Raw genomic sequence first — 10,666 nt, 5'->3', positions numbered from 1 at the left:
AAATTCTAAGATTGCAATAAATCTTAATGACAAATTAAACCTTATTACTTATGACATTATCAACATTACTCATGAAAACCGCCCGTGATTCGCTGACTTAACTACTTTCACGGACTGTCTGGATTTATGACTTAAGTCGAACGACGGACAATGTCCAAAGCGAGTCACATTTAGAGGTCACTGCCGTTTCCTTCCACATCCTTTCCAATTCATTAATCACTAGTCATCACACAATACGACGCCGTAAGTTCTGACTTACTGACGGCGTTCTTATATAAACCACAAATAAAATAAACTGGCTCTAATATCCGCTGAAGGAATACGTTCATCCGAAGCTTTGGGAAACTAGACTGCACGACGTCACATCCCCCAACACAGCAGCTGGATGGCCCTCGCCAGTACAGAGGTTCTTGGTTCCGAGACCCACACGTGTTAAAATCTGTGCTTAAACCAAGAGGTTTTGATGTTTAGTGTTTTAACCTTTCCATGACTGAAGTTCATCTGTTTAGCATTCAAAAAAATTAATTCTAATCTCACAGAAAACACACTGCGTCTGCATTGCAAAGACAAAAATTCGTAGGGAAATAATCCTCATCTATTCTCAGAATCGTGTGTAGGAGCCGGTACATACACTCCATGCGGAAAGTGCTGGACCACTGTGCTGTAAAGTGTTCTGACAAGTGCAACTCCTCGACACCTGCTGTAGTTCTCTTTATTTGGAGGCAGGCCTCTCCCTGTCGGTGCACTGGCTGCTTTCCAAGGACCTCCATAAAACGTCATGTATCTAATCGAAGAAGTAGCCCGCCATATTTCAACATACATATAACAGGTGGTACAGTCCACGCTAAATCATCAGACACTTGCAAGAAATGTGAAACTGGACGGTAGTGCAAACGAATCGTAAGGAAGTTTTAAGATTCTGGGGCGAAGATTCAAATTCTGGCATGTTTGATTATGAGAGGAAGTAGTTGCTTCCATCATCAGGGTAGAAGTGAGTGAAGTTGGGAAATGCAGCAGGACCTCAATCCAAATTTTGATTGGGAAATCCTCCCGTCCGGAATGCTTTTCTTATCTCCCTGCTACTTTCCACAACTCGGCTCACTTCCACCCTCAGGTCAGGGCTGGGGTCTTCAGAAAGTAAAACTCTCCATTTTTTGTGTGAAATTCTGTAATTTCTACGAATACTGTCAATAAGAATCATCAAGATGCGAAACAATGTGGAAGTCCTCACATCAACCACACCATAAATACTGACATGGTGACATAACACACGAGTTCTCATCTGAAACTATGACTCTGAAGGAAAATGTGTGAGAAGAGAAAGGGGAGACGGAGCAGTGACACGGCACTTGGGGGGGGGGCAGAAACATGCTTACAGCAAGCGCTCGGTTGTCTTCCTGGTGAAGATCGGTTGGAGACAAGGTAAAGCGTGGAGAAGTGAACAAGGTAGAGCGACGGGAAGTGGAACGACATAGATAACAATGGAAGAATACTGAGAGGACACCGAGTTCCTGGCGACTACTGGCTGTCTCATGGACGAGGCAGAGGAATGCAAACAATTCATGTAACTGGGAGGAGGGACAGAGGAAGGTGTCACGTGATGCACGACGGACTACCGCACGCCGGTGGCCTTCCTGTAGGCGCCGAACTGCTCCAGATACTGATGGATGGTGTCAATGGGCTGATACATCTCGTTCATGCGGTTCTGTAAACGATATCAACTCCATTTATGTAACAAAAATAACTGGTACAATGTAAGAGAGTGTGAACACATGTCCTTGCAGCACAGGTAACCATAGCAACAGATCAACCCGTTGGTAAGGGAAACAAACAGAAATACACAACGAGGAAATCAGTACTTAGGCAGGATGTCCCAGGAGGAAAGGTAAATATTCTGTGAGGTCATAGTATCGGCCATGCTAAGCAAAAAAGTGTATATGTACAAGTGCCTACCCCGAAAAGTTTCCGAGATACATCTATTTCACCGTATAATTAAAAAAACTGTTGATAAGAAAGAGACATTACGTACTGTTTCTAATGCCGGTATTTACTGTTCAAGTGAAAACGTTGGTACAATTTACCTAGTATAATACAGTTTCGAAAACTGCACCGTAAACATCAATGCACTTTGCAGCTCGTGTGAGGACATGGCGTGTTGCTCGTCTGTACAGTGTACAGGAGAGGGGGGAACAAGTATGGCTAGCAATACAAGCAATATACTGCCCCTCAAGAGGAAGGCATGGGAGCTGCAGCAAAGCGTTTCTTCCTTACAACCAATGTGGAAATATATTTACTGCAAAGAAACAGGGAAAGAAATGAGTGCAGGTTTACAGAAGAGGCTATAAAGAAACAACCAAAGAGGAAAGGAAGGAACACTTCTGTCGACAGGCGATTAGTCAGGAAGACATGGAAGAATTGCGGTTTCCTTGGAAATAGGTTAAAAACAAGCGAAATTCTTCTCAAAAAGGAAGAAATAAAGATATGGGAGGCACTATATGAGGAAGACAAAGAGGCATCTTATCGAGACATTTCAAAACCGATACGCGAATTACGTGATCAAATTGGTGTACCGAAGAAAACAGTAATTAATCACCGCGTGTTGACAACAAGAAGTGCGGCGCTGCTCACAATTTAATTTTCTAGTAAACTTTTGGTGTAGACTGACTTCCCCAAGTTTCATCTTAATCAGACAAAATGGTTTACGCGTTGAAACTATAGCGGAATTTCGGTGTCCTCTGTTGGCAATACTTACATCTGAAAATTTAATTTACTCATGAACTTTCGTTGCAGAGTTTCTGAAGTGGCGTGACGCAACGCAAAGTGAGTCTCAGCACTTTGTATGCGCATGCGCCGCTTTTGCACATCTTAAAAGTTTCTCTCCCTTTCCATTCCTCGTCGTCGTCGGAGACTCTAATTGCAGTCTATATTTGATTTCTCCGCTAATGGTTCAGTAGCATTTCTTCTGCGGTTTATCAGAGCTCTATCAGTCGGATCAGACATTCTTACACCTCATAGAGCTTTCACACACCGCATTACACGTTTACATTTCTTGTTAACATTGCTACACACCGTGTCACGTTCAACGTTAGGTTAAACATCATTTCTACATTTTAACACGTATTATGGTCAGAAAATTAAGTTCTAAAAGTTTAAGAATGTATTTCAAGTGAGACATTGTTACTGTAGCTTATAAACGCTAAAAAACGGCTGAACCTTAAACGCATTTGTTGCTTAGCAACAATGAAACGATCGGACCTTGAAAAGAGAGCACCCACGTACTTCATTACGGACTTCTCGGGCGTGATGCCGTGTAGTTTCGAGGACTATGGTGCCCCCATCTTGGGAGCAGACAATAATTGACGCAAGTGAAGAAAATTGCTGCTGGTCCTCGACAGCACAGGTTTCAAGTGAGACATTGTTACTGTGGCTCATAAACACTAAAAAACGGCTGAACCTTAAAGCATTTGTTGCTTACCACAATGAAACAGCTGAACCTTGAATGGATTATTGTTGCTTAGTAACAATGAAACGATTGGACCTTGAAAAGAAAAGCACCTACGTACTGCATTACGGACTTCTCGGGTGTGATGCCGTGTAGTTTCGAGGACTATGGTGCCCCCATCTTGGGAGCAGACAATAATTGACGCAAGTGAAGAAAATTGCTGCTGGTCCTCGACAGCACAGGTTTTCTTCGCTTCGGACCTCGTCGGGACCCATGACCATATATCTGTCCTTTTAAGACTTTTACGTGTTTTGAAATACCTAGATCTTGGCTATAATCATTTCCTTCCAAACCTTTCGCAATTTATTATTCACTACTAATCCTACCATTCGATGATACATATTTCCCGTTATTAACTGCGGCATTAAATAAACAATAAATAAGCATATCAATCCGACTGTTTCGGTTCATACTGGCCGCCACTGAACTTGTAGTATTCAAGCCTTCTGCTTAAAGATGGCAACTCGTTTCAAGCACCCCCCTCCCCAAAGTGCAGCATAAGAAACTGCTGTGTATTTCTATGTAAGGGCATGGCATTATGATTCCAAGCAACGGCTGTGTAAGGTCAACACAGCGCCTCGAACAAGCAGTTACAATAGGGTCCTAATTCTAGGAATTACAACACAAGAAGGCACTGTTCTTCAGCACAATTCTGTGTGTTTGTAACACAAAAGGTTTGTTCCAGAGTTGGGAAGAGGAAATTTTCCATAGAGCTACAGTATAGCATTCTGTTTAGTGACTACACGGAGCTCGAAAGTAGTTCCCAACTCTAACGCGTTTCGGCTAAGGTACTCACAGCGTCCACATATGAACTGGGAAGGGTTGGGAAGGAAGCGGCTCAGGCCTATTCCAGCATTTTCCTGGAGGGACAGAGGAAAATCACGAAACCCTTCTGGCAGGATAGCGGGTGCCCTAGTTCGGATTCTCTCCCGAATAAGAATTTAGACAGTAACCGCTACGCCAACCCGCTTGGCATTTCGCTGCCGGTTAGTGGGGTGGGACTAAGTCCCTGTACTGCGGCCACTTCTGGCCTATTGTACCAGCCCCAGATGATAGGTGAGGGTGATTGTGGAGCAATTGGTGGAATGAAGATTGGCAGGGGAAACCGAAGTACTCGGAGAAAACTTGCCCCAGCGCCACTCTGTCCACCACAAATCCCACTTGACCAGACCCGGGATCGAACCCGGGCAGCCGCGATGGGAAGCCAGCGACTAACCGCTTGAGCCATGGCGCGGCCTTGTCAGGGGTTAATAAATGTTGACCCAGCTAACCAATCAGACAAAAATTCTATTCGACGACATTTTTAGACAAGACGAAGCTATTCATTCGAACTAACACGCAGGCATATGACGTATGTAGTAAAAAGGCCGTTAATTCAATGAAAAAACAATATCTTCACAGATTACGCTGAATTGACTTCCATTATAATAACTGTTAATCGTCTGTAGTATTCATTTCTTCTGAATAGTATATAAAATTGGACCGCCTCTGTGGTCTAGCAGTCAGGGTTCCCGGCTACAAATCCAAAGGTCTCGGGTTCGATTCCCGGAGCTCCCAGATTTTCTGAGAAGTAGTGGGTCTGGAACGGGGTCCACTCAGCCTCGTGAAGATAACTGAAGAGCTTTTTCAAGGAAACAGCAGCTCCGGTCTAGAAAAGAGAGATTAATGGCAGTGGGGATCCTTTGGGCTGACCATGCGACACCCTCTATCCGCTAAATTTAGCGCTAACTTCGTCGACAAACGGTGGCCGCTCGGTCGGTATAGTTCGCTTGCGGACTACAAGCCACGGAATATATAAAATTCAGTTCCTACGGGACAGGAAATACAATCTCTCCAGTGCAAAGACCAGGCGATTAATACTGCTGATGGAAATAATTTCATTTATTGAGATGCATAGAAACACATAAACACACTGTGGGGGCAAAAGGATGAGTTCTTAATGTTAAAACAGGTGGTACCTACACCCTATAGTAACCGCAGTGCTTTAGAGATAATGTACATCAAAGAAATTACAATTTGCCTCGTTTCAGAGCTTGTAATATACAATCTGCGTCGCATGCATGGATGTGCCACGTCTCTCTTTCCGTGCCCACCAATCCTGTACGCATTGTGAGCCGTCTGACATATGTAACTGCCGGTACGACGCAGGTGTCTGCTTCTGACAAGTGGGGAAGGCATTTTAAGCGTACTTCACGTTTTGTAGGCTCATCATACAGACAAGTGACACAAGCCATCACTCAGCCTCTCCTACACAAGCGAACATTTCACGCTTATATCCACACGCGGTTCACCTGCCCTAAGATCTGAAGTCTTCACCACGGTGAGAATTGTTACTGTGGCCTCTTGCGTTATGAGAATGTACCTTGTATTGTAGTCCGGTGGCTGGGTAGCAACGTTTCGAAGGAACTTCCTGCTTCTAGCTTCAGTGTCGAAGTTGAACTCTGAAGGCGGAAGCAGTATGCCCCTCCGAAACGTTGGTATTATTCTGTGTTGTCTCTGTGCCTAATTAATTAAGCATCACGGCATGAAGACGTATGGGGGGTGGAGGTATACCTACACCATTTTCTACTTCGGTACTAGATGGTGAGTGGTCAGCGTCACGCCTCGGCTGCTATATCACACGGGGAAAGAGCCCCTGGCACCCATTAGATAAGGGACTGGGTGGGCCCCAGAGCCGGTCTGGAAGGTGTGGAGAAGAATCTCTTGCTCTTGCCGGGATTCGCACTCCAGCCCGTAGGTCGTCGCTATACTGACTGAAGTCTTTCTACTCTTGGTATTCATGTAATGTCTGTGAAAATCATGCCTTCAGTAGGCACCGTTAAAGAAGGAAAGTCCTGTGTTCCAAGACATATCCCCAGCATATGCCGAAAAGAGAATCTAGTAACTTCATGACGATGATGTAACAATCTACGTCACTAATTTGATGCTGACGCACTCTTATAGACATTTACGACACATCTTATCAGACTAACGCGGTGTCATGGCAGCGCCATAGCTCAAGCGGTTAGTCGCTGGCTTCCCACCGCGGCGGCCCGGGTTCGATCCTGGGGTCTGGTCAAGTGGGATTTGTGGTGGACAAAGTGGCGCTGGGCCGGTCACGGTAGCCGAGCGGTCTAAGGCATGCACTGTCTTCGCTCGCTCGGAAGCCGGGATCGTGGGTTCGAATCCCATTCAGGGCATGGATGTTTGTGTGCGTTTTTCTGTGTTTGTGTACAGGTAGAGGCCCAAGGAGTCCTACCGTATGTGTAAGATCTAGAAAAACCGAAGTGAACGGAGAAGTTCATGGAGGTAGGCCTAGGCCCACTGGGTCTGTAGTGCCAAGGGGAAAAAAGTGGCGTTGGGGTAGGTTTTCTCCGAGTACTTCGGTTTCCCCTGCCAATCTTCATTCCACAAATTGCTCCATAATCACCCTCACCTATCAACTGGGGCTGGTGCAATAGACCAGAAGTGGCCGCAGTAGAACGGACTTAGTCCAACCCCACTAGCATAAAAAATAAAGAAAACCGCGGTGCCATAATACAGAAGACCAGAATTCTGAGTTTGTATGTTGTTTAGTACGGGTGTGAAACTTGGTCTCTCATTCCAAAGAAAGAATGTAAATTGAGGGTACAGTTTTCGATGTTTCTCTTCGGAGTTTAAGGTCACACAGTGATGTGAATGTTCCCCGACGTTTCGGAGGAACATACTGGCTCTATCTTCAACTGATTTCAGGCATCGGGCTATTTAAATTCGTTCTAAGGTCCAGAGAAACTAAGAATTGACACTGGAAGAATAAGAGCTAGCAATACACCTGAAAGTCCCCAACATAATCATCTGCAACTTGTAGCTCTTCGACCTATCGATTCGAAAGCCTATACTCTGCTGTCAAACGTTAATGGCTGTTCGCAATCCAGCCTGCTGTTGGTTTCATCGCTTACCGTACAAGGGAAATCACTCATCGATTCCTGAATGAGAGGCGTCCTTAGTTCAAAATGGCGAGAAATGAGACCGTAAGATAGGCGCATGCGCACAAACTGCGATATTATACAGGATGATCTAATGGAGATTTTAAATTTGAAGGCGTACAGAGTTTTCTGTTACAAGCACTGTGAGTGACCGTGAGACATGGTCGTGGGGGAGGAGGAGGAAAAGGTGACTACACTACTTTCCCACATTGCAAGTTTACGCAGGATGATCCAAGAACATTTCAACGCTTAAAAGTCTATAAAGTTTGGTATTATAGAGATTGTGACATATGTGAGACAGGATTCAGAACTGTTGGGCTTCTGGACTTCGCCCATCGTTCACCTAGTAATACTGAGTGTTACACACCATCGTCCGAGCCCTTCTGAATATATATGTACAGCCGATACGGACACGTCATATTTTAGAAAGTTAGAGGGGCACGCGGTAGCGTAGATAGTTGATGCAATATACTATAAGTCGGAAGGGCGGGGGTTCGAGTTTCGATGAGGTGGATTTTCTTTTTCCAATTTACCTAATCCTTCCAGCCGCACTATCGCCCCGGGATCGACTTACCCTCTAACAGAAATGAGTACCAGGAATATTCTTGGGGAGAAAGGGCGGCCGAAGAGTAAGGCTGACAACCTTACCGCCAGCTATAAAAGATTGTCTAGAGAAAATATGTGAGCCTTGACGTCTCACAACCCTACGAGCCTTCACGGCCTGTTACAGGTATAGCTTTACCTTTCTTAAGACATTAGAACGCCATGAAAAATCGGTTACCTAAAACCTCAGTCACATGACTTTCCTCATGGATGCAAATCTCAGGGTGTTTCCCGCAAGGGCTTCTCCATAAAGACTCCAGTCAGACGACTGACAAAGTCCAAAAACCCAGTAATTTTGGGTGCTATACACCACCGTCAGAACCCTTTAGAATCTCGCGACACAGGATCTTGGGCTATTCTTTACAGTGGACATGGAATAAGTGACTAGAATGGGCAAAGGCCGGAACATTGTACGAGGCAACACAAGATACACACGGCTGTATGCTGAATAAACATTCAAAATGACAGAAAGGCCGAGTTTATTGGAAAGGACGAAGGTTCTGGCCTGGACGGAGATGTGCGTCTGACACAGCAGGAAGGACTCCTTGCTTACCTGTCACTTCTCATTTAAATGCTAACACTTAATTTTTAAATTATCTTTCATACAGACTGCNCACCGCCTTGCCTGAAATTTTTCTTCTGCGCATTCAAGGTTACTCTTGGCCTTGTTCGAAGTTACGTGACACTTGCTTTAAGAACTGAGGACGGGCAGTAAGCATGAAATTACAAAACAAAAGTCAGACATAGAACTTACTTGCAGATACTGTGGAGGAGTGCTCTGGACGGAGGAGCCGAGGAACCCTTGAAGGAACTCTCGCATGAGTTCCCAGCAGCTGGCTGGAACCATGCACGGACGATACTCCACCTGTAACAAGCACACACTGTATCCTAAAGCCGAGAAGTGATGACTCCTACAGTTGATACATCTTCATCATATGGAACAAGGAAGCAGTTTCCTCTCCGTTAGAGAGTACTCCACTAAGCATACAATTCAGCTGCTCATGGCGGTCGCCATGCCAGCTGTGAAAGTTAAGTGGTTAAGCCGCATGTCTATAATCACTAAACTCATTAATGAATAACCAAATAAATAACTAAGTAAGTAAGATGAATACAGGTCACAACATCCAACTTATTTACAATCCATTTTAATAACATCCTTCCCTATGCGCCGTTTTTCAAACTCGTCTCATATCTTCAGCCAAATTTGGAGGAACCTGCTACTTCCACCTTAACCTGAAATTGGAGCATTAAGTTCCTCTGAAAGGTGGGAACTGCCTACCAGACCATACGGCGCCGTACATGAGACGGTAATCTTCACAATCACTGCCGTAAGATCCTCAAACCTCACGTTAACGTGGTCCTGTCTGATTAACTGATTGCGGGTTAGTTTCCAACTGGTCAGGAAGTTCCGCATTATTGCACTCACTGCATCAGAGTATTCACAATCATGTAAAGGTGAAACGTTGTCCCTGTGCTTAATTAATTAAACACAATGCCATGAACACGTGTCAAGGAGTGGAGGTATAGCTCCACTGCCCTTAACCTCGGAAATAGATGAGGTTGAGTGATCAGCTACACACCCTTGGGACAGAGCCCCCGGTACCCACTGGGTAGGAGGGTTGGTAGCCCACGAAGCCAGTCTGGCCGCTGTGGAGTGAAGAAAATTCTCTCGCCTCTGTAGGGAATAGAACCCCAATTCCTCGCCATCAGCTCATAGCTACATCGCCACGAAACAGGATATACTGCAGAATATTCCGAGCGTGAAATTTACCACTCCACAAAATTTCTCTCTCGTTGCTACACAGTTAATCAACCATCAACATCAATAATAACGCGGGTGGCACCACTGGCACCTTTGTGCAGCTGGAAGTCAATGCCCTATAGAAGGCTCAGTTACAATTCTTCAGAGCCGCCGTGAAGTCTGTGGCACAGCCCCCTTCCCTTGATGCAGTTAGGCGAGCGATCTGACGCGAGACAGGTTGGTCCCTGACAGAGGTTAATCAAGAGGTCACGGCGATGAAGGAGTGAAATATAGCTAGACAGACAGACAAACAGACAGCTTCATTACACGCTGCACCCCGCGCCTGATTCACACTGACACGACAAGCCAGCGTTTAGGGAACGAGCCCCAGCAACTGAAGACAAGTAACGTCAAGAGTTCATCATACTGTTCAGGCTATTAAATGAGGAACGCCGACTTATTTACTGCTCATTAAAGCCAATGTTAGTAGCTCAGACTTGGCGCATTACTGGCAGGATGATCAGTGAATGCTGAATGGGAACTAATGAAGAAGGAAGTGGTCGTGGACTATCTCGGAATTTTGTTGCAGGGACGGAGGAAAAGCCCGAAAGCTTCTGTCAGGATATCCTTCTCCGGGCCGAAGTTTGAGCGACATACGGCAGATAAACCTACACTTCTTGTCTACTTTAATACTTAAATGTTTAGGTTCCTCACCAAATACTATTAGACTGATCAAACTGAGGAGGGCGAGATGGACACGGCATGTAGCATGTAATGCTCAGAATCGTATACAAATGTTGGTTTAGAGGTTCTGACAGCGGTGACCATGAAGAGTTCTAAATTCTGGGATATGACGCCATGCAGTCCGCAGTTAGC

The 10,666-nt window shown here is 45.2% G+C and overlaps 1 protein-coding gene across 3 annotated transcripts in view; it reads right to left on the bottom strand.

The window, feature by feature from the left end:
- Positions 1-1,157: 1,157 nt before the first annotated feature.
- Positions 1,158-10,666, bottom strand: part of LOC111868961 (mediator of RNA polymerase II transcription subunit 20) — a 344,422-nt gene continuing 334,913 nt past the window's right edge. For all 3 annotated transcript variants that reach the window (XM_023860093.2, XM_023860096.2, XM_023860095.2), the window contains 2 exons: positions 8,804-8,914; positions 1,158-1,705 (listed from right to left, as the gene is read on the bottom strand). In XM_023860093.2, coding sequence (XP_023715861.1) covers positions 1,613-1,705; positions 8,804-8,914 — 204 coding nt within the window. In that variant the 3' untranslated portion in view covers positions 1,158-1,612. The remainder of the gene's footprint in view (positions 1,706-8,803; positions 8,915-10,666) is intronic.

The sequence above is a fragment of the Cryptotermes secundus genome, unplaced genomic scaffold (assembly GCF_002891405.2).
Source record: "Cryptotermes secundus unplaced genomic scaffold, Csec_1.0 scaffold1090, whole genome shotgun sequence".
Classification (NCBI taxonomy): Eukaryota; Metazoa; Arthropoda; class Insecta; order Blattodea; family Kalotermitidae; genus Cryptotermes; species Cryptotermes secundus.
This window is presented reverse-complemented; position numbering and strand designations above follow the sequence as displayed.